Genomic DNA, 24,745 nt, shown 5'->3' with positions numbered 1-24,745 from the left:
TCTGAGAGTTCGAGAGCAGCTGAGAAATGTGGCAGAAAAGAAAGATAGAAAAGCAGAACTGGTACCACATGGCGTGGGACCTGCACCGAATCTAATGAATGAAAGTACAAACTTTGCCGCTTTTGGGGCAAAGTGAAGGATCAGGAAGCTCTTTTGACGGAGCCAAGGCCAACTTCTTTTCACTTGGAATTGGCGGCTCGATTTGGAATTACGCCCAACAGACTGACGCCACAGGCGGAGGTAGTTCGACTGGCACCCGGATGGGATGTTGCCATTACATCGAGCATTGGCAAACTTCGTTTGCAATGACAGGGGTGTTCAAGGCACGCGAGTGACGTTCTACTCAGGATCCCTTGGTACCACAAGAACTACGCCGTGGTTGACTACCGGGCCGAGAAAGCGACTTTGATAAATGAAGGGCTTCGAGATTGTACTTGATGAACTTCAGTGTCTTACTCATTCTTTTGGGAGAGAACTGAACGATGGATAAAGGTTGACTATGTTTTGACCTAATCAAAAGAACGCAAAGATTTTTCTCCACACTCATGCCGATTGCTTTTCAGAGGGCCTGAAGATCATACCATTGATCTGATACCTGGAAGCACGCCACCGAATAGGCCACCTTATCATGTGAGCCGAGTACAGAATGAAAAGATTATGAACCCAGTGAAAGACCTCTTGGAAAAGGGTCTTGTCCAGCCTAGTACTTCACCGTATTGCTCTCCAGTGTTGTTGGTTTTGAAGAAAGACGGATCTTGGAGAATGTGCATCGATTATAGCACTCTCAACGAAATCACCATCAAGAACAGATTTCCGATTCCTAGGATCAATGATATACTCGACAAGTTACAGGGATCCTCGTGCTTTAGCAGGATTGACTTGAAGAGTGGATATCATCAGATCAGGATAGCGCCAGGAGATGTCTACAAGACAGTTTTTCGGACGACTTTTGGGTTATTTGAGTTTTTGGTGATGCCTTTTGGCTTAACCAATGCTCCTGCGACATTTAACCAGATGATGGACAGGATTTTTCGAGAATACAGGCTATTTGTTGGCACTTTCTTTGACGACATCATTGTTTTCTCCAAGAATGAGGTAGAACACAGAGATCATCTGCTTCATGTCTTTCAGGCATTACGAGATCACACATTAGTGATTAATGCAAAGAAAAGTGAATTTTTCCTACCAGAGATGCACTTTTTTGGGACACATTGTGTCAGCAGCAAGAGTGCAAATGGACCCGGCCAAGATAGAGACTATCCGTGATTGGCCCGATTTGAGGAATGTCCATGAAGTTAGAAGCTTCTTCTTGGGACTGTGTTCGTGCTACAAGCAGTTCATACAAAAGTTTGCAGAGGTTGCTTCCCCTTTGCATACCTTGACACAAAAAGGAGTACCTTTTTCATGGGGACCCACAGAGGTGACTGCCTTTCGGACATTGCAAGAGAAATTGACTACGGGACCTATTTTGACTTTGCCGGACTTGCAGAAGTCATTTGAAGTATATTGTGATGCTTGTGGTCGTAGTCTGGGTACGGTCTTGATGCAAGAAGGCCATGTCATAGCTTACGAGAGCCGTTTGTTCTCTAGGCCGGAGACGACAGCACAGATCTATGAGAAAGAGCTTTTGGCGGTTATCCATGCTCTTACTCAGTGGCGGCATTACCTACTCGGAGCGGATTTTACTGTCTTTACAGACCATCAGAGTTTGCGCTACTTCTAGTCACAGAAGCAGCTTTCGGAAAAGCAGATGCGGTGGGCGAACATCTTGTCACAGTTCCACTTCCAAATTGTCCATGTGCAGGGACAAAAGAATGTGGTGGCAGATGCTTTGTCTCGAAAACCGTTGGTTCTGGCTATTTCCGCGATACATCATAGGAGCTTCGAGGATATGGTCGATCAGTATGCCACAGATACAGATTTTGCAGATATTTTCACACGGATACGGGATGGGGAGAAAGTAGCGGGATACTCCCTTCGGGGAGGCTACTTGATGAGAAAGACTATGTTGTGCGTTACACAGCCGTTGAGGGATAAGGTTATGACTGAATGCCACTGTCCACCTTTTACGGGTCACCGCGGCATTGCTACCACCATGAAAGGGGTAGAGAGATACTTCTTTTGGCCGTGACTCAAAAAGGACGTGGAAGAGTTGTGCACAATATGCCAGAAGGTCAAGTTTGACAGGCATAAGACACAAGGATTGTTACACCCTTTTACCCATACCCATCCGCCCCTGGGAAAGTATTGAAATGGATTTCATTTTAGATCTCCCGAGAACACAGAATGATCACGATGATTTTCCGATTACATGGCACGTCTGATTGTCCCACCTAGGCACGTTAGCCTCACTCCACGCACTCGCGCACCGTGGGGACTCCACGCAAGGTTCCCCGGGGCACGCTATGACCCGTCGGCGGTGCGGCGGAGCCTGAGGCTACGTGGGGCTAGGGACCCGAGACGCGAGACCCGCGAAGACCCGCGAAACACAAACGGCCGTCGACCCATGGAACGCAATCACGCCCGAGCCGGCCCCGTCCGAGCCGGGCCCCGAGAAGGCAACTTGACCCGAGCCGGCCCCGTCCGAGCCGGGCCCTCCTGAGCCGGTGCCGTCCGTGCCAGGACCCCTTGAAGCAACACCTTGGTCCCTTGGCCGCGCGCGGGTAGAAATCCCCGCCGGGCCCTTGAAGGTAGAAGTCCCCTCGGCCGCGTGCGGGTATGAATCCCCGACGGGCCCCTTGAAGACAGAAGTTCCCTCGGCTGCGTGCGGGTAAGAATCCCCGCCGGGCCCCCTCCCCGACGCGCCCAGAAACTGGGGCGTCACACTTGGTCTTTGTCTCCGACAGAGACCCCAGATTTATGAGTTTGTTTTGGAAGGCAATTTGGGAGAACATTGGCACGCGGTTGCAGTTCTCATCATCGTTCCACTTGCAGACTGACGGGCAATTTGAGATTGCCAATTCAGTGATTTTAGATTTATTGAAGTCTTGTATCTCGGATCAAAAGACTCAATAGGAAAAGAACTTACCTTTGGTGGAATTTGCCTACAATAACACGATACACTCTTCGACGGGGAAGACGCCATGTGAGATTGTTGAAAGTGTTGCGAAGGTTCCATCCTTCCTGAGCACGAAAGATTAGATATTTGAAGCGGATGAATATTCGCGAGATTTGGATACGGCTTTTGCCAAGGTTCGCGAGACTTTGCAAGAGTCTCAAGAACGACAGAAAAAGGCAGCGGATCGCCATCGTCGCGACTTGAAATTGAAGGAGGATGATTGGGTGCTCTTACTTTTGAGAAGGCACGCCTAAGAAAGAAAAAGGGAAAGGAGAGGCTTTTTCCAAAGCTTAGTATGCGATACTACGGACCTTTCCAGATAACTGAAAAGATAAATGATGTCTCCTTCCGATTGAAACTGCCAGATACTTGGAGGATTCACAATGCATTGCATGCGAGTCTCTTGAAACCTGTTAAGGGTAATGTGCCTCATGATGGGGAGCCTGATGAGCAACCCGAAGTGGAAGAAAACAGGAGATCCTTGTTCATGAACAGATTTTGGCACATAACGATACGAAGAAAGGTAAAGTCCGAAGGCGGTTCTTGGTTAAGTTCAAGAACTTTCCTGCATTTGATGCGAAGTGGATGGAGGAGGAGGACCTAGCAGATACTCTTCGGATTGTGAAACTTTACCTCGATGTTTTGGTTTAGCATAGTCTACTCCAAACGGAACCCAGAATTCAGCTTGGCCAGAGATCTGGTGCAGTGGGATGCACAAGAGGGGAGTCACTCCGCTCCCTTGTCAACAGATGCCTCGATTTTGATACTAAAGTCACTGATGTCTCTTTGAGCTTCAGGGATTCTGAGAGCTGAAAGTATTCTGCTGGATGACTTTATGAAATGGAATTCCTGATAATGATATTGATTTGTTCTTGACTTCTTGTGAGTGCAGGAACTGATAGCCGAAATAATTGCAGCATTTTGGTCTGACTGATCTCGAATAGACATGGTTGCAATAGGGGTTAGTCAATCGGACATCGATGAGGTCCCGATTGGACCTAGATGTGATTGTTAGCTACATTGCCGATAAATCATGGTCTAAGATCCAAATGAATGTTGAATGTCATGTGATGTCCTGTGATGTCTGGTGATGTCCTGTGATGTCGTGTGATGTGACTGTCGATTTTGTACATGTGCTAGATGTGTGTTCCTAGTACGTAGGTACTAACAGTCAGTGTCTGCTAAGACGGTTTATGGCTTTTTCGGTTCTGCAGGCGTAATCGCGATCGATTACAATGCTTTCAAGAGGGGGGTATGTCACAAAGTGATGACATGGCGGACAGCAAAAACCCTAATTTTTGCCAAAAACCCTAAAATTCCTGCAAACCCTAATTTCTGTCAAAAACCCTAATTTCCAGAAATCGCGGAGACTATTAAAATAGAAAAAAAAATTGAAAATAATGAGCTACGCGAATTTTGCTTTTTTTTTATTAAAAAAAGAGAAAAGACTCTCTAAGAGAGAGAGAGAGAACTGATGCTTTTTATTTTAAAAGCTTTTGGGGCTCTGCTTTTGGGCATCCCTTGTATCTTTAAATAAGTGGTGAGGGCTTCACTTCTCAAAGCATCTGGACGCAGAGTCTGAGAGTGAAACCCTAGCCACTCTCTTGTACTTTGAACTGATTAATATAAAAAGAAATACCGAAAGGGGCACCAGTCTTTGGGGCCAATATCTCTAGGCACGGAACTCCGCCGGGCCAGTGCAAATCTATTGTGATCTGTGAATTGTTTTGAAGTGGTTATTTGGTGCTGTCGCGATTGATTTTTGACTTGGAGTGTCCAAGTCTGTTACACAATGCATTGAATTTAATTGGACACTTTAAAATTGGTGCTCGGTCACCGAACTCGGACCATACTCCAATTCATGTATGTCTAGACCTCCCACACATGCCTACACAACGCCTCCAAAAGGCGCCAAGTTGGGCATATCGAATGCAAGTTACAAAGAAATTTGATTATGCCACTTTTCTGGACAGCCTATTGAGTAGACAATGCATATCCCAAAACATTTCAGAAAATTGGGCTACCTTTTGTCAAGCAATAGAAGAGGCAGCAGAGGTCACTAAGGGGCAATCTAAAAGAGACCAACAACAAGTGAAGGGTCTCCCTCATAACCCATGGTTTGATGAAGAGTGTAAAGCAGCCAAACGCAAGCTAAAGTGCTTCGATAAGTCCACGAAGGAGTGGGAAAATGCAGCCAAGGAATACAGAATGCTGAAAAGGAAAAAGAGAAGGATGCATGAACTTTTGAAGGCGGAGCAAGAGGTGATTTGATTTAAGAAAGAACCCAAGAAAGCATGGCGCAACATGAAAGGAAAAAAGGAGGATATACTGGGAAATTTCAGCATGGACGAAATGTACGTATATGCACAAACACTCTATATGCTCCTACCGATGCTCAAATAATGATGAATGCTGAAATTCAGGTTGACAATAAGGAACCTATAACTTTTGCAACAGCTTTGAGAGGTTTGAAAAAACTAGCCACTGGGAAAGCCTCTGACATTTTGCACTTCAACTCCGAAATGCTGAAATGGTCACGTAATGAAGCTAAGAAATGGATACACTGCATGATGAATCAAGCTATTCACCAAGGTATGCCTGAAGATTGGCAAGAGAATTGGGTCAAAGCTTTGTTTAAAGGAGGAGACCGTAACCTACTCACGAACTACCGCACCATCATGGTGGGCTCTTACATGGCAAAACTTTTTGGGAGTCTGATAGAAAAAGATATTAGCACATGGGCTGAAAGCAGTGGAAAGAGGGCTATCGGTCAAGCAGGTTTTAGAGCAAGACATAGTACCATAGACCACTTGATTACAATCCGGATTATGATGGAAGAGGCGCGACTCAAAGGGGAAACTATGTACTGTTGTTTTGTGGACTTTAAGAAAGCGTTTAATACGTTATCTCGTCATGGGTTATGGTCCCACATGGAGACCATTGGGGTTCCCATGCATTTGAGGGTTGCCGTGGCACGCCTATACCATGCGGTTCGATGTAAACTAAAAATGCAAACAGGCTTCTCCAAAGAGTTCTTTAGCACAATAGGCGTCAAACAAGGGTGTCCTTAGTCCCCAACATTATTTGGGCTATGCATAGATGAGCTTGAGGACTTTACATGCCAAACGATGCAAGATAATGAAGATGCACCAAACATAGGCCTCATTACTTTGCTACTCCTCATTTATGCTGATGATGTGGTTCTTTTAGCGCATAGCATATCTCTTTTGCAAAAACTTTTGGATGCGGTACATGCTTTTTGCGAAGCTACAGGACTCTCAGTGAATGTCACAAAAACAAAATGTATGGCGACTTATACACACAAATCAAAGGATCAGCCCGCCCTTATGTATGATGGGCAAGAGATTCAAGCAGTTGACAGCTTTAAATACTTGGGCATCATTATACCTTCGAATCATAGATGGGAGCAATGTGCAAAAACAAGAATTGAGGCAGGACAAGCAAGGTATTACGAGTTTGAAAACATGTGCAAACAAAGTGTCACTAAAGGTGGGAAATAAAGTCCATGGCTTTCAATGCGTGTGTGATCCAAACGCTATTGTATGGGGTAGAGGTACGGGGACCAAGTATTCCGGCCAACACATGGAATGACATTGAGAAAATTCAGAAAAAGTTCTTATGTAGACATATGGGGATAAAAACCACAACACCATACTCAGTGATGCTATTGGAGACTAGACAAAGACCATTGGAAATGCTCGCTTTGCAAAGAATGCATAGATATCTCTTGAAGGTGAAGTTGATGCCTAATAACCGTTTGCCTCACATAGCATGGGAGGTAGGATGTAAGCCGCAAAAGAACCACAAAAGCAAGTTTCTCACCTCTAGCCTTGTTGAGGACATCAGGAAATGGTTCTCTAAATGGAATGTGGGAGCATGTGGACATGCATGTAGAGGAAGGTACCGAGCATGAGCACGAGCTGAATTTTGAACTACAATTACTTGAGGCCCTTCATAGCAAATGGAAGAATGCAATGCACAGGTCCAAGTTTGAATACTATTGCAAGCACATAAACACACGATACTGGGAAGAATACAAAACCGGGGAAACCCAAATACATATCAGAACACCCATGTCCTACCGTGCGCGACGGGCCATCACCTTGATGCGGACAAGATCACACATGCTCAAAAGTGAAACGGGAGGATGGCTGAATATTGATGCAAACATGAGGAGATGCACTCAATGCAACTTGAATTCATTGGAAAATGAGGCACATGTAACCCTTGAATGTCCAGCATATGCGCACATTCGGGTCGACTTTCCTCAACTTATTCAAGGATGTACTACATTTGAGGAGCTTCTCTCAAGAACACATCCCTCTCCAATAGCACTAGGCATCTATCTTGCCAAAGTGCTAGAACATCACACCACACTCATAAACAAGATCACCACAAAATCATGACACGCCCCCTCCTTCACATGGGAAGGGGGGAGTCTCATATATGAGATTTTGGGTCCCATGGGTCATTTTGGCCCCCCGAGAACGTAAATGGCCCCCCGAGGACGTAAATACATCATCATCATCATCATCATCATCATCTCTCTCTCTCTCTCTCTCTCTCTCTCTCTCTCTCTCTCTCTCTCTCTCTCTCTCTCTCTCTCTCTCTCTCTCTCTCTCTCTCTCTCTCTCTCTCTCTCTCTCGCGTCAAGTTCAGTGATTTTGCAGTTTCTGTTCGTGTGTTGCTCCTAATTTCTTGCTTGGCATGCACCATATGTATCTGTCTTAAAGGTCTAGGCATAATTATCCAGTTCAATCACGAACTGGATAATGCTCCATATGGACTTGAATCAATCAGACTAGTCATCACATCCAGCTCTATCTTGGACTCCACGAATGTCTTTGATGCACTCAAGCAATCAGATTTCTATCGAGCCATGCCATCCTCATCAAAACTTTTGATATAGTAGCCATCACATCCAGATTTGACTGATCTCTAATGAATGTCTTGATGCGCTAAAACCACATACCCAATTTATCTCATTCAAGTTGGAATTTTTGATGCACTAGATTTATCCATACTACTCATCACATCCAGTTCTAACTCGAACTCGACCGATGTCTTTGATGAATTAAGATAGAATGTTGCAGTCCTTCCATCCAATCATACTCAATCAAATAGCAAGACATTAGTCAAAATGAGAGAGTAAATCATTCTGTTGCAACTTTCATCAAAATATATAGTGATGGCAGAGTCGTGGCTTAGCACCCTTGAAAGGATAACAACCAGTCGGTAAAAACCACTATCAATCATATGTGTTGATCTATGACAAGAGAGTGGAGTAGCTCTCCTCTATGCAGCAGGTCTTGCACTAGACTCAACTGTTGAATCATCATGAACCCTTGGTGGCAATCCAAAGGCCTCATGGTAAAGCTCTAATAATTGAGAAGTATCTGCCAAGTCCTCCTCCTCCATCTGTTTGGCATCCAAGGCAGGATAATTCTGTATCTTGACCTAATAATTCCTGATTAGTTTTCCTTTGATCCTTCTTTCCTTCTGTGCCAGTATCTGTTTGGGTTGAAGGATTTCTTCTGTTTCCTTAACTTTAGGTTGCTCGTCAGCAACCTAAACATTGATATCCTCACCTAAACATTGATATCCTCTGGCACTTGTTGTAACAAACTTGGACACCCCAAGTCAAGATTCTACCGCGACACAGCAGAGATTCACTTCAAAACAATTCACAATTCTTACTTGAGTCGACACGGCCTAACGTAATTTCGTGCCTAGAGATATTGGCCCCAAAGACTGGCGCCCCTTTTGGTATTTCTTTTTCTATTAATCTGTGTTCAAAGTACAAGAGAGTGGGAGGGTGCTCACTCTCAGACTCTGTGTCCAAATGCTCTGAGAAGTGAGGCCCTGCCCACTTATTTATTGTTACAAGGGATGCCCAAAAGCAGAGCCCCAAAAGCAGTAATCCAAAAGCTTCTCAAAAATAAAGCAACTGAGCCAAAAACTGCCAATTCAGCCATCGTATTTTCCGAAAATCCGTACGCTCTGCCGCGTCAGCAAGTCAGCGCAAAAAGCGGGATTTCCGTACGGCCTGTCAACGGATTTTACGGAGCATCCGTGGCGGTACTACCACGTCAACCTGTCGCCGCGTTTTGCGGGCCTGTACCCTGCTGCCAGCTTTTGTGAGTGTGTCCGGGGGCCTGCTGCCACGTCACCAAAATGTGACATACCCCCCTCTTGAAAGGATTGTAATCGCCCTCGATTACGCCTGCAAAACAGAGAAAAGCCATAAACTGTCTTAGCAGACACTGACTGTTAGTACCGACGCACTAGAACAACACATCTAGCACATGTACAAAACGACAATCAGGCTGATATTTGCAAATCTTTATCTGCTGAATTTTGACTCTATGTCGATGACGACGGCGATGACAACGATGCAACGACGACGCGCTAAAAACGCAGATGCTGAAATCTGTGTTTTCCAGGATGAATCTGCAAACTACGCTGGATCTGACCGCGCGAGAATCTGCTGTGGGAAGGTGAGATCTGCGAGATTCGGGACTTGCTCTGCTGTATTTATGTGCTGAAAACTGAAAACACTGGTCTAGATCTGGGTTCTGTCACAGTGAATCTGCAAAACCCTAAGCTTGCTTGCTGATCCAAAAACGCTAGGGCTGATTCTGACTTCTTGATGCAAAAACGCTAGGTCCTGCTGTGTCCTACTGTTGCCAAGTGTATCTGCAATGCAAAAACGTTGGAGGCTCTGCGAGACTGAATACGCTGGTTGTTCTTGTGGCTGAAAACGCTAGGAGTTCCGCCCGGGGGGGTCTTGGTGAGAAGGTGCCTGATGAACACAAGGTTCTTGCTGCCTCTTCTGCCCAGAAGTGCTAGCGCTAGGTTTCCTTATATACTTGCTTGCTAAAATTGCCCTACCCAGTTCCCAACAAAAGTCACTTAAAAATAATAAGTGAAAAATGGCTAAAATAGGGAAAATAGATTTGTGCACTATAAAAATGCTCCTGATGGGTTCTGACTGTAATCTGATGGTCATACTCTGTGCAACCAGAGGATATGCATCTATTTAAGTGCCTAGACATGCATGGTCTGCTAACAGACTCACAAAAGTGCCAGAACACTTCCTAAGCTAGGTTGACTAACTGAATTGAACCCATGTCATGAAGTAGCTTGTCCACATACACATAGGGTTAAATGTGCCCGTGACATTTGCCCTCTTGCCCCCTTCCTCGACTCTCTAGCAGGCAGAGTTGTAGTGGCCAAACCAGGTGTTGTTGGCTACTATATGGTACATCACTTCTTGTTGGATCTTTTCGAGTTCTTGTATCAACCAGGTTGAGAGGCTGATCAGGAACTTCCTTTGGTCAGGGCGTGACACTCAGATAGCCCGGGCCAAAGTGGCATGGCAGGTCATCATTCTTCCTTGTTCTCAGGAGAATTGGGGATCATAGACCCAGCACAGCAGAGCAGAGCCCTTCTTGGGAAGTTTATCGTCAGAGGACTTCTTCCAGGAGAGGAGCCCTGGAAGAAGTTCTTGCTTCAGCGGCTTAGTGCTAGGGTACCTCAAGCTCGAGGCCCCTCGCGACCCTTGACTAGATGGATTTTCACAGAGATGCGCAGAGTTGGCTTGAGCAGGAGACTGGAAGACCGCTTCGCTGTGAGTCTGCTCCGTTCTTGGGAGCAACTGCGGGGAGGCCTGGAGCAGTGTCAGCCTACTTGCACGGAGGAGCGCCTGAGACAACCCCTTGTTTGGAACCCCATGGTTAGCACTCAGAGAGGCCACTTGGTTGGTAGTCGGCCTCATGTTTCCTGGGGTCCCATGGCAGAGGGTCCAGCACACACTTTAGGTGACTGGCTACAGTTTCCAGGCTTGTCAGAGGAGCTTCAGGCATTCAGCTACAGGGCATGAGAGGGGTGCAGAGCATGTGTCAGGACATCTCAGAGGCAGTACCAGCTGAGTGGCTCACACCTCTCGAGTCAGCAACACCCAGATGGATGGGGGCCTTCACGCGACTGGAGGTTCTCATCTCAATTCGGGCTTGCTCAGAGACTATACCCTTCTTGTTTTTCGAGCTACAGGGTGAGGGACGCTTACACCGAGTTGCAATAGAGGCCCCACAGTTGGCAGAGTGCTGTTTTCAGAGGATCCAAGTGGTGCGCATCTGTGGGAGGACTTGTGTCATAGATCCCGACCCAGCAGCTCTTGAGACTGGCCACTAAAGACTGTGGGCTTGGGAGATCTGTCCACTAGCATGAGTACATTGGGATCTTGGAGAGTGGCTTTGGAGGGACCCTTTCTCCTCAGCAAACCATCCAGGCGTCCCTTTCTTTCAGTACACTGTTCGATTGGGACGTCAAATACTGGCAACGCAGAGAGAGACACGTCCTGCTGTAGCACCTCATTTGCAGGAGGAGGGTCTCACAACTGAGTTCTTGACAGCTTTCTGGGAGAGGTTATGGGACTCCAAACAGCCGAGGCGAGTCACTTTGTTCCAGTGGCTGGTTGCACACCGAGCTACAGCAGTTGGAAGTTGGCTTGTACATAGTGGTCTCTCGGCCGCATGTGCAACTTGTGACCATCTTGTGGAGAGTCAGCGTCATTGTCTTTGGAACTGTCCTTTGGCATAGCAGGTGTGGCTTCGTGTTCTTCGACTGATGCCAGCTCTTTCGACAACTCGGCAGTACACTTGGGGGGCAGCTGCTTGGTCTACTCTCACGGGCCCGGCACTTCAGTTTGAGCTATCCTCCACCAGCAGGATGATAGTGATGCATGGGGGTCGACCTACACTCCAGCCTGCTACAAAGCTTAATCCACAGGAGTGGTGCAGTGAGAGAGAGGAGTGTTGGAAGCTCATCAGACTCTAGTTCATCTGGTGGGCCCGCTGCTTCCGCATCTTCGAGCCTCGCCCTGTACCACCAGCAGAGACTGTTCAGGTTCTTTGGCTAGAGCTGATCCATACTCTCAGAGGACAGTTCGAGAGACTCCAGGGCAGCTCCCACCGCATGCGGGAGCGCAAAGATGCTTTCCTTCGACTCTGGCATCTTGGGCCTTTTTTCACCATGGTCCAGGGTTTGCTCAAGTGGCACTACCGTCCACCTGTGTGGCTTTTCCCTCCTCCCATCTCTTGATTTAGCCTCATTGTACATATGTTGTTTTTTCATTGGGAGAGTCTCCCCATCATGATTGTTGTAGCCCTCTCTTGCAGAGGTGGTTGTAGCCCTATGGGCAGTATCATTAACTAATAGAAGGATCTTTTTCTTGGAAAAAAAAAATCATAGAAGCATCCATCTTATAATTATACTTACTGAAAGTCAACTTCTCAATGACTAGGTGGTTGGAGGAGTCGTCTCTTCCCAGGCTACGTGATGACTCGCCGGCCTCTTTGGGAGGATAGACCCTCAAGGAGAGAAATTGATAGACCAACTCTTGCATGTGTTGATCTCTTTGGGCCTCACGCTCTCTCTCTATAGCTACCCTCTTTTCTTCAGCAGCTATTACGTAGAGCCTCGCGTTCCCTCTCTAGAGCCATTCTTTCCCTTGCGACTACGGCTCGCTCAGCCTCTTGTTGTAGCATCATCTCCACCATGGACTTATCAAAACCTCCACTGAGCTTCGTGCATTCTGTGACGAGGATGGAAATGGAGGAGGATTCAAAAACCGTCCTCCTCATGTGGGGACTTCTTCTCCACCTTCAGTCTCATCACCTTCACGCAAAGTATCCATTTCGCTTCTGATGACGACCATGCACTCAATACTTCTTGGGTTACTAGGGTTACTTGGGGTACTTGGGTACTGGGGTACTTGGAACTACTTCCTGAGGGTTTATGGTTTAATGGCCACTAAGACATAGCGATGAAGACGACAACGCGTCTGATGCGCGATGGACTAAGGGTGGGAGTGGCTAATATCTATAGGCAACAAGTATACGAAGCTTCTTTGATTCTTTTGATTCTTCTTGGTTCTTTAGGTTCTTTTCTTGAGTGATGAAACCGGACATTGCCAAAGAGCTTTGATACCAATGTAATGTGCAAAGGAAGGTATTTAAGGTGATAACTTAGATGAGTGCTCAGTGCGTACTCAAGGTTCCTTTTACTTCATGAGAGAGATGTGCAATAGACTAGAGAGAGGAGAGATATTGTGAGTCAAGGTTCTATGAGTGATAGGGAGAGAAAGAAGACTTAATACTTGATGGGGTACCAAACCCCCTCCAAGGGCCCCCCTCTCTATCGTTAGAGAGGTATTTGCTTTAAATTGCGCACATGCTCATACAATGGATCTCGATGCTAAGATGCTAGTGGGATCTTGCGGTAGATACTTGGATCTGGATGCTAAGATGCTGATGGGATCTTGCGGTAGATGCTTGGATCTAAGAGAGTAAGGTAAGAGTTGCCGAGGAACGCCTCTTTTCATGCCTGGAACGCCGGAACGGCGTTGCGGCCACTGGGAGTGGATAGAACACCCCAGAACGGGCTGCCGTTCCGACAGGCTGCCTCAAACCGGAACGGACAGGGGAACGCCACCGGAACAGTTGGAACCGCCGGAACGGGCTGAAACGGGCAGAACCAGCCAACGGTCATAAACGGGTAGAATTAAAAAAAGCTACCCCCTATATATTGTGCCACCCTCTCACCCCTTTCCTTCACAAGCTACCAAGCTCTCAAGCTGAATCAACTTCTCAAGGCTCTCTCTCTTGCTCTCAAGCCTCAAGCTCTCTCTTGCTCTCAAGCTCTCAAGCCCCAAGCCTTCAAGACTCTCAACTTTCAAGCTCTCTCTTGCTCTCAAGGCTTCAAGGCTCAAGCTCTCTCTCCCTTGGGCTCGACTCTCAACTTCTCAAGAAGTGAAGCCTCTCTCAAGCTCTCTATCGTGATTCTCAAGCTTCTTCATCCATCATTCCATGGCCTCTTCCTCTCGTACAACCCCCTCCATTCATGCGGGCAACACTCAAAAGGCGAAGGAATGGTCGTGGTGAAATGAAGTGACCTCGGAAGACACCTTGTCGACGATGGGAGGTTCTCGTGCATGGGCATGCAAGTTATGCTCTTACACGCGGAAAGGAGGGCATGACAAAGTGAGGGCACACTTTCTTCGAGTGTCGGGACATGAGGTGAGATTTTGCACCAACGTAACCATCGAGTAGAGGAAGGAGCTCGAGGAAAAGGATCGGCAATTCAACCATAAAGCGAAGCCCGCACACAAAGGTATCGACCCAAAGACCCTCATTTTCCCTTCCTCTCTACCTGTCACGTGACACATCTAACCCTATGTGTACGTGGACAAGCTACAGCATGACCAGGGTTCAGTTCGGTCAAGCCAATCTAGAATAGGAAGTGATCTGGCGCTTTTGTGAGTCTGTTCGCAAACCGTGCATGTCAGAATCCATCAGGAGCATTTTCCAGTGCATCAAACCTATTTTCCCTATTTTTGACATTTTTCACTTATTTATTAAGTGACTTTTGTTGGGAAACTCGATAGCGCAAAGCATTACCATCAGGAGCATTTTCCAGTGCATTGAACCTATTTTCCCTATTTTTGACATTTTTCGCTTATTTATTAAGTGACTTTCGTTGGAAAACTGGGTAGCGCAAAATGAGTAAGATAATATATAAGGAAACCAGGGCTAGCATTCCACAGCAGAAGAGGCAGCAGGAGCATTGCTCAACAGGCAACTTCTCAAGCAAGATCACTAAGACCCATGGCGTTTTTCCCCTCAAGGTTAAGCATCAGCGATTTTCAGCAAGGAACCACCAGCGCTTTCACCCCCTTAAACCTGGCGATTTCAGCCCAATGAACCAGCGTTTTACATCAGCATGAACCAGCGTTTTGCAGCAGTAGAGGCAGCGTTTTTAGGAGACAGCAAACCTGCGTTTTTCAGCCATAAAACCCAGCAAGTAGAGTCAGCAGTTCAGCGTTTTGGACAGCAAGAACCAGCGATTCCAGTAGCATGAAAATCAGTGTTTTCAGCAGCATGAACAGCAAGAGATCTCGCACCCCCAACACATCTTGTACCAGATTGTGCAGTCAATAGCATAGACCTCTCTCACCATCGAGAGAGGGGCCCTTGTGGAGGAGGGTTTGACAACTATTCTGGTGTCGTATTCTCTTCTCTCTCTATCTCTCAGTCTCAGCACCTTCACTCACAGTGTCTTCCACTTTGTTTGTGTCCATTGCACTCTCTCACTAAAGGAACGGAAGGCTCTCCCTTCCGTAAGTAAAAGGAACCCTTGAGCATAGTTCGGAGCACTTATCTTGAGCAAAGTTCAACATTCACTTCCGCTGCACCTTACACTACCCGGTTTAGGTGCCGGTGGATCTTCATCGATCGCCAAAGGACCCTTGCCACCTCTTAGGACCCAAAGAAGAAGGAAGAGGTGGATGCGGCCGTGACCCGATTCTTCTATCACGACCATATCCCATTTGTCGCGGCGAGGTATGTTTTATGATTTATCAATCTTCTCTCTCATTTCTGCCGTTATTGTTGTTTCCGCCTTTTTGATACTAACCTCTTCTATGTTTGATCGAAATAGGTCGGAGTATTGGAAAGTTATGGTGCAACAGATAGAAGAGAATGGCACCGGCTATGTGCCGCCATCTTCAGAGGCTCTCTGAACCACTTTGCTCGATCGAGAGAAGGCTATCGTGGAGCATGCAACCATCAATATTCAATGTCTTTGGGCAAAACATGGCGTTTCCCTCATTGCCGACAGGTGGAGCGATACAAGGAAGAGATCTATCCATGGCCTCGTCGCGACCTCGAGTGGAGAGATGTACTTTGTGCACTCTTATGATGCCTCCGAGAGTGGCAAGTTTGTCGATGTCCTCTCTGCAGAGTGGACAGCGGCCATAGAAACGATCAATGAGCAGCACGTAGTGGCCTTTGTCACAGATGGGGAGGCATCAAACAGGGCAGCAGCATCTATTATAGAGGGCCACTATCCGCATGTGGCAGTGTGCTTTTGCATGGCACACTGCTTGAACAACCTTCTAAAAGACATCGGCAAGCTAGACTGGATCGCTCCAATCATTGCTGATGCAGTGAAGATTCTTACTTTCATCAACAATCACAACTTGGTTCAGAGTGAGTACCTCAAGAGGTCGGGCGGCAAAGTGCTTCTAAAGTATTTAGACACCCGCTTCGCATTCAACTTTCTTCTTGTGCGCAGGCTATCTGAATGTCAAAATGCGGTCCGACAGGTCTTCATCAGTGACGAGTTCACCACCTCCCCCTATGCAAAGACAGTTGCAAGGATTTTGTGCAAGAATAAGACAGAGGATCTTGAGTTCTGGAAGGAGCTCAAGAGTCGTGTGGATATTAGAGTCAAACGACTCTAGTACTACTTGTATTCAAACACATAACGCTAAAAATAGTATTATTTGGGTGTTTTTTAAGCCTCCCGTTCCGCATCGTTCCCGTTCTGGACCCCTTCCCGTTCCCCGTTCCGCAGGGAGGCCCGTCATTGTTCCCGTTCCGCGTTCCGGGTAACTCTGAGTAAGGGCTGAAAACTGAAAACGCTAGGGCTAAAATACCTCTCTATTGTTCGAGAGGTATTTGCTTTAACTTGCACAAATGCTGATACAATGGATCTGGATGCTAAGATGCTAATGGGATCTTGCGGTAGATGCTTGGATCAAGAGAGTAAGGGCAAAAAACTGAAAACGCTAGGCCTGATCTGGCTTGGATCTACAAACTGGCGATGAGGTTATGGCTGAAATCTGAAAACGCTGATAATAGGGCTGAAATGTGCAATCAATGGTGATAGGGCTGAAATCTGGAAAAACGCTAGGGCTGAATGTGACTAATCTGTTGTGGATGATGTCGTTGGGGATGATTGAGGGTGAAGAGGCTGAAATCTGCAAAGTACTTTAGATCCATTTCAAACAAATTCCAAACAACATTCTCAGACAGTACTCAAAATCTCAAATAAAATTCTAAAGAGGTGATTCTTCTCGTTGCAAAAGAATGGATGTCCAGCTCTATGTTCCCAAATGCTTCGAGTATTACATGTTGTCTGAAAAAAAACAAAAAAATGATTGATGTTGCCCAAAACATAATTTTGACCCATGCCGCAAAAACCCTAATTTGTTACTAAAAACCCTAATTTTTCAAAATTGTTGGAATCAAAATCCGCTCGCGTCAAGCGTAAGGCTCATCAAGAGAATCAATGTTGACTTTTGTTGCATATCCAAATTCTCAACCATTGAAGAGATTTTTAGAGGCCTCTGCGACACAGAAAAGTGCCAAAAAACATGTATTTAGAGCTTTTTAGACCAAAATTGAACTCCTCTTCTTCATCCCACACCATAGCTTCCATCTGTTAGTTGATGTAGGACCGGTTTCTCTCCTAAAACGGAAAAAAAATATATGTAGAATCTGGAAGCGCCATCTTGCTCTATGTGTCCTTGGCAAAACCCGTATGCTTTCAAAAAGGCACACGCCTAAAACTCTCATACCACTGTAGCGAGGCGACGGCACCACGTGCCAACAGAAGAGAACTAACTTAACAAACTTTAGGCACTTCAAAACAACTAGACTAAAAGAGAGAATCCACACGAGACACGGAGTGGCAAAGTTCCACCCACAGACTGCAATGGCCCCAAACTGGGGCGCCCCTTTCGATATTTCTTTATATTGCTCCAACAGGTTACAACTCCGTGGCTCTGCTCTGCTTCTCCAACGGGTAGAATTCCAGACAATTAGAGAGAGAGAGAGAGAGAGAGAGAGAGAACATAACTATTATTAAAAGGCCCTTGGCCTCACAACAGTTACATGAAAAGCAAGACTTCTAAAAGCTCTAGGTCAAAATCATCAGATGCAAAAAGAATGCACCCAAGGGCTCCCTAGATTTCCGCGTTTTTAGGGCTCATTGCCACGTCATCATCTCCGCGCAAATTGGTGTTTGCTGCATAGTAACAGGGAATGGCCGTTTTCAGGTCTCCGTTCCCCATTCCCATTCCAAGTTCCCGTTCCGAATCCCCGTTCCGTGTTTCAAACGTGAGTACCCGTAACAAGGAATGGCATTTTGTTCCGCGTTCCCGTTCCTAGTAACTATGGTTTGCTGGTCTTTTAAGCGTTTTAGGCCCCCTCGGCCACTAAACTATTAGTTGGGCAAGGTTAGGATTTGAATCCTAACCCACTTTGGGTTTTAGGCTCCTCAACCGGCTTCAGTAAGTTGGTAATTCTTCTTCTTCTTCCTCCTCTTCTTCTTCTTCTTCTTCTTCTGTTGCTGCTAGGGTTTAGGCCCCTCGGCCAGGATCTGCATGTTGGCCAAGGTTAGGATCTAGGATTCCTAACCCCCTTGGTCTTCAATGGTTAACACGTCAGCACTATGTGGCATGATGTAAGCCAAAAAGCATGTACCTTCATAAGTTCAGAATAGTCTGAACTCACGAATTATAAGAGGGAATAAAGCACTCACAAAACTATAAAAGCAAGGGACACAAGAAAAGAAAAGAAAAACAAAAACAAACAAACAAACTAACTAAATCACTTTGTTTGCTACGAAACAAAACTAGATAAAACAAAACATTATTAACTTAAAAATGTTTTTAGAAAAGGCATGTGTAAAATAAGTTGACGCAACTTACTTGGCTTAAAACAAGTACTCAACTTTAAGCAAAAAAAGAATAAGACATCTTAAAAACTTAATCCTAGAAATCAAACTTCACACAACAACTTCTAACGGAACACATTCTTAAGTGCTCAGGTAAGCTAAATACGAAATCGAAAAATGAATACTACTACAAACCTACGAAGAGCAAAGAACCAAACTTGACAATATGTCATCTCAACTTCACTGCTTGTCCATACAGGAAGAATAAGATTACCACCTTTATCATGCATAGCTTGGACAAGAGCTATGACATCCCTACTCACGTCGTCAGTGCCCAAGAGTAGGTGCAGTTTTATATAGAGGTCATTCATGCTTTGAACGTACTCTACAAAACCAACGAGCTGAGTTTCTATCACCCTCCGGAGGTGATGGGCATACTCAGCCATGATAAAGGTTAGCAATTGTCAAGCTATAGTGAAAAAACTAGAAGCACTAAAGATCAAAACGACAACATAAGGTGTTATTAAGTCAAACAATAAGTGGGATTTTTAGCTCCCCACTTCTATTAAATTTACTACTGATTATCTTGAACATTCCAAAGGAAGAAACACTAAAAATAAACTTACTACGATGCAAAAATGAACGAACTTTTTTCATGGTTCTTTTGAATGAGTATCCTTTTTCAACTAGTAAAGAAATAAGATGGCAAGATTGAACAACAAAAGTAGATTTACTAGAACAAAGACGAGAAAATCTAAATAGTTGAGAGCAAATGACACCGTACTTAGCTAAAAGAGAAATGTTCGAAGAAATGTGAGGCATACGGATGATTTTTAGATTGGCATATTCTGATTCAAGGCGCTTATCATAGATATCTACTTCTAATCCCAAGGAAGTCTGAAAAATCTTAAGGTCTCAAAAGGCACAACAATCACTATTTGTGGTACAGTTAAGTTCACAAAACTCCTTGGGATAAATTCCTCCACCTACAGAACTCGAATTCAAGTACATAAAATCTTGAAAAAAAGGAGAGTCAGGGACAAAAAGATCTTCTACAAAGCGTCTTACATTGCATAACTTGTGGACAAGTGTTAGCAAGGACAAGACGCTCCATAAAATCAAACTCATAAGTAAAAAGATAGAAATTAGCAAGAAAAACAGCACAATTGGTGCCATAGGGATACCAATTGTTTGCTTGAAAAGAGAGTCGCCGATGGTTATATATAAATTGCCCAAAAGAAAATCTAACCAAGATATGATGTCAATGTCATCTACAATCCTGGTGAATCTCTTTCTTCCTTTGTCTACATCTACATTCTTATTTTTCAGCCATAAGAAGTCAAAGTTCAAGGCTGACTTTTCTACTAGCAATGCCTTGTACCTATCCTTCTCAAGCTTGTACGCAAAAACTTTTGAAATAAGAAACTAAACTCTAAATTTAAGGTCCTCCAAATTTAGCTTCGTGTATAGCGTTGTAAAGTCAAAAGTTTGGAGACATAAAGGAGAAGATTTCTCCTTAAGGCTTCTTGAAGAGTTCAAAAACTTTAAAACGGGAATCAGTACATCCCAAATCTGCAAGAAAAACTGCGGAGTCAACCCATCCTCTCCGGGACAAGATACACCATCAAGACAAACCACAGCATCACGCATTTGTAGAGCAAGGTGAAAAGGGCCAATAAACTGCAACACATAGTGTCACAAACAGCTCACATGTCAAAGCCCTGAAGAATGGAGCCAACTTGCAGATCCTGGCCGAGGGGCCTAAACCCTAAGAAGAACAAGTATCAGAAGAAGAAGTCCTACAAACTTATGGGGACCCCGTCCGATGGAGCCCCAGTGACATAAAGGAAGTAAAATAAAGCAAGACCCACACACACTCAGGCAGAAATTGATGACGTGGCAGATGTACGTACGCTCCGCGTTTTGCGTTGACAGCTGACGTGGCAATTGTACGGAATTCCGCAAAACACGCTGGCAGCTTTGGCATTGCTTTTGGACCAAAAGCTTTTGAGTTTTGAAGGCTTTTCACTATAACTGCTTTCCAGGCCAAGGCCTTTAAATATGAGGTTACGGCTCATTCTCTGGCATGCTTCCTGCAGAAGGTGCAGAGTCTGGAGTTCCGGCTTATACTGTGTTGATGCAATATAAAGAAATACCAAAAGGGGCGCCAAGGTTTGAGGTCAATACTCTCTGGGGTGGAATTCCGCCACTCCGTGTCGTGTGTGGTCTCTCTCTTTCAGTTCAGTTGTTATTTGAAGTGCTTAAAGTTGTTCAGTCTGTTCTTTTCTATTGGCACGTGGTGCCCGTCTGGTGAAAGTGGTATCAGAGCATCAGGCGTGTGCTTTTCTGAAAGCACACCGGTCCTACAAAAGAGCAAACAGAGATATTGGAATTTTTACTCTCCGGGTCTCGACCCCGGACTTATTAGCCACTCCCACCCTTACTCATCGCGCATTGACGCGCTCCCGTCTTCATCACTCTGTCTTAAAGAACCCAAGACATAGAATTCATGGATTCAATAGAAGATTTGCAGTTTCAGCTCAACGAGCTTCACGACATTCTTTCGCGGTATCCTCAGCAGAATCTTTCGATGCCGCAAAGTTTTCAACAATTTTTGAACTACATGTTACCCCCTCTGATGCCCCAGGTGGTACCTCCTCCTCCAGCATCAGAAAGTACGAGAGCTTCCAACCGGCAGCCTTCTCAGCCGTCTGTTCTGATCGGGGGAGTCTTCAAGAATATGGTGCAACCATCTGACCCTGATCCAGTGCCGCCGCCATTGCCCCCACCTCCGCCGCCGCCGCCACCAAGCTACAATGGTTGGAGCCCATATGGATGCCCTTATTATCCATACCCGGGATCTGCGCCTAACCAACCCAAAGATTTCAAAGATGGCGGCACAACAATTAAATTTTTCACTTTTTCCGGGGTGAAAGATCACAAGAAAGCATTGCAGTTCCTACAACAATTCGACAACATCTATGCTTTGGGGAACTATACATAAGAATCCAAGATTTCTCGAGCAGCGGGATTTCTTAAAGATAATGCTATGCAATGGTGGAGTTCAATCGCGACATGACCACATGCTACCAAGATCTTGCAAGCTTTCAAGATAGTTTTTGCACATAGTTACATGACTTCGATCTTTGAAGTCCGAATTTTGGCAGAGTGGGGCAACTTGAAAATGCTTGCCACCGAAACCATGGACGACTATAACCAAAGGTTTATCGACGTGTACCTTCCGGTGCTTCTTTTAAGTTCATTTCCTTGGAGGACCGGTGGGGGGATGTCACAAACAGTTGACGTGTCAAAGCCTTGAAGAATGGAACCAACTTGCAGATCTTGGCCGAGGGACCTAAACCCTAAGAAGAACAAGTAACAGAAGAAGTCCTACCAACTTATGGGGACCCCATCCGATGGGGCCCCAGTGACAAAGGATGTAAAATAAAGCAAGACCCACACACTCACGCAAAAATTGATAACGTGGTAGCTGTACGTACGCTCCACGTTTTGCGGTGACTATTGACGTGGTAGTTGTACGGAATTCCGTAAAACGTGCTAGCAGCTTTTTGGCATTGCTTTTGGACCAGAAGCTTTTGAGTTTTGAAGGCTTTTCACTGTAACTGCTTTTCAAGCCAAGGGCCTTTAAATATGAGGTTAGGGCTCATTCTTTGGCATGCCTCCTGGAGAAGGTGCAGAGTCTGGAGTTTCGGCTTGTACTGTGTTGATGCAATATAAAGAAATACCGAACGGGGCGCCAAGGTTTGGGGCCAATACTCTCTGGGATGGAATTCCGCCACTCCGTGTCACGTGTGGTGTCTCTCTTTCGGTTCAGTTGTTATTTGAAGTGCTTAAAGTTGTTCAGTCTGTTCTTTTCTATTGGCACGTGGTGCCCCTCTTGTGACACATAGCCTCTGTAACCACTGGTTGAACATGAGATCAAACCTGTCTCTGGCATGCATAACATCATTAGTTAGTTTAACTGCAGTAAACATGCTCAAAATAATCTATAGCTACAACAAGGACCTCATCAAAATTTGTGTGCAACCTGTCTACAAAATCGTGCAAGGCTAGAAGTCCCCTTGAGACGCTCCCTGAAATGTGCAAAGAAATCCTTATTCATCCTATCTACCTTGGATATCCATGTTGATATCGAAGCATGATAGGCGAATTCAGATTTCTCAATCTCGATGTGACTAAGAGTCTCTCTGGTGTCAAACTCATGCTCATCCAAAAACTCATCTCCTCAAAACTCCTCATGATGTCGGTGTATGCATCCCAACCAATGGAACAGAGCTCGTCGCCTCTCTAGAACCATCTGCCTACAAGCTTGAGAAGTCGCAATGATGCAAGTAGCCAAATGTGTCGCTGGATCAACAAAACTAGTGGGTGACCAAACATCCTGAATTGTTAAGAGACAATGGAACATCCTGTAACACCAAGTCATGGATGCGTAATCTTCGTCTAAGCAACTGGGGCATTGTAGTCGGCCAAACTGTAATTGTCCCACCATGAGATGCTACCCAGATGCCAATGTAAAATCTATCTAATCGTTGCAGTAAGCGACTTGGCTGCCTCCTAAAACCCCATGAAAACTCCAAAGACAGCGGAGTGCAAGTAAAGGATGGAACATTCTAGGCATCTATACCAGAAATTCCAAGAAGGCATCTAACCCAAGCTTCTCTCTCACGTGGTGCAACAAAAGGCAGAGAAGGCGGTTGAACTGCACGCCAGTCCTCAGAGGTCACCCCCAACAATCCGCAGTAGGCAATACATCCACAATCTCTAGAATAATCCACATTGCTCTACCATGTACCAAAGTACCATGGTCACGAACACAATGTCGCCAACGGGATTCCATAGAAATGCATACAAACTACTAGAATATTGCATGTATCCTTCCAAGAGTCTTCACCTCATACAAAGAAGAACCGTAATTCAATACGGCAACAATTTCCAACCTCTTCAACAGATAAGAAAACATTCTTTTTGTTTCTCTTTTATGCTCCCAAAAATGTTTCGTTCCTAGTGTCATACTCGATGGTCAAGCTGATAAGCTTTAGATGCGGTGCTAACTCTATTCTATCTATCTATAACTGACTTTCTGCCTCGAATTAATATGTTATACATCACCATTCTTCAGATGGGAAACATGGACAGACTCAACAAGAATTCAAGCACCCGTGTTTTTCTCTTTGATTTTTTACAGAACAATGCCAGGCGATGGAGACATACCAATGAGGTTGCGTTGATCCGCGAACTTGTGATAAGACTGGGGCTGAGGAATGCGAGGTGTGAGAAGCATGAGCACCGCAAAACACACAAGCGCTGTGCCCCAAACAAGACCGCGCTGCTCCCCAAACCTCTTCAAAGCCACCTGCAATCTCTTGACCATCGTATCATAGATACGATCACCTGCCTCCAGATGCAAATTGCAACAATAGAGTGTATGTGTGTGTGCGTGTTTTTTTTTTTTTTGGAAGAGGCGGGGTAGGCGGGGGGGCACGCGCTTCTCTTGTCAACAGCACAGAAGTTGTGACATGAATCACGAACCACGAACCGGAACAGTGGTTATCACTACATTAACAAGCATAAGAAATGTTAAATCATGCCTGCCCTTTATAAATGAGCAAAAGGACATAAGAAAATATTTAATTATGTATCTATCCAAGTAATATGTGTATCGCATGGTGTGTGCGTGTGTGTGTGTGTGTGTGTGTGTGTGTGAGAGAGAGAGAGAGCGAAGAGAGGTGTTGAAGAAATGAGTGAAGGTTCAACGATTAGCTTTGGTTTCCTCAAGTTTAAGGTTTGGCAGTATAGAAACAAGGCAGACACTACTGTTGGGGTATAAAGCCCAATGTGGTCGTCCAGGTAAGTGGGCGAGCGGTCAGGTATGTACACATATTCTTTTGTAAAAACCTAATAAGAACTCACTATGCTCTGTACATTACAACAGAGCCAGTTCACCATATCGTCGTGCTCTTCTTCTCGCGCACTCTCTCGCGTCGCACTTCCGCTTGTACTCCTTCAACTGGTATCAGAGCTCATATCGAGGCTCAGGGCAGCATTTGCAGGTAGCCAGAGTCACCTGCTCAGATTGGAGTGAAATTCGACAGGCGAAGACACGGCCCCAAATCTTGTGGG

At 45.4% G+C, this 24,745-nt stretch overlaps 1 protein-coding gene across 2 annotated transcripts in view; it reads right to left on the bottom strand.

Moving 5' to 3' along the window:
- The window catches only part of LOC147436941 (uncharacterized), a 118,622-nt gene extending 94,422 nt beyond the window's left edge, over positions 1 to 24,200 (bottom strand). Inside the window, exon 1 of one of the 2 annotated variants that reach the window (XM_086486338.1) lies at positions 23,837 to 24,200. In XM_086486338.1, coding sequence (XP_086342464.1) covers positions 23,837 to 23,996 — 160 coding nt within the window. In that variant the 5' untranslated portion in view covers positions 23,997 to 24,200. The remainder of the gene's footprint in view (positions 1 to 23,836) is intronic. The other variant, XM_086486339.1, reaches the window with a different exon arrangement.
- Between the last annotated feature and the right edge of the window lie 545 nt (positions 24,201 to 24,745).

This window comes from Adiantum capillus-veneris, chromosome 17 (assembly GCF_014529385.1).
Source record: "Adiantum capillus-veneris isolate H3 chromosome 17, ASM1452938v2, whole genome shotgun sequence".
Lineage (NCBI taxonomy): Eukaryota > Viridiplantae > Streptophyta > Polypodiopsida > Polypodiales > Pteridaceae > Adiantum > Adiantum capillus-veneris.
The sequence above is the reverse complement of the archived record's forward strand: the minus strand, read 5'-3'. Positions and strand labels throughout refer to the sequence as shown.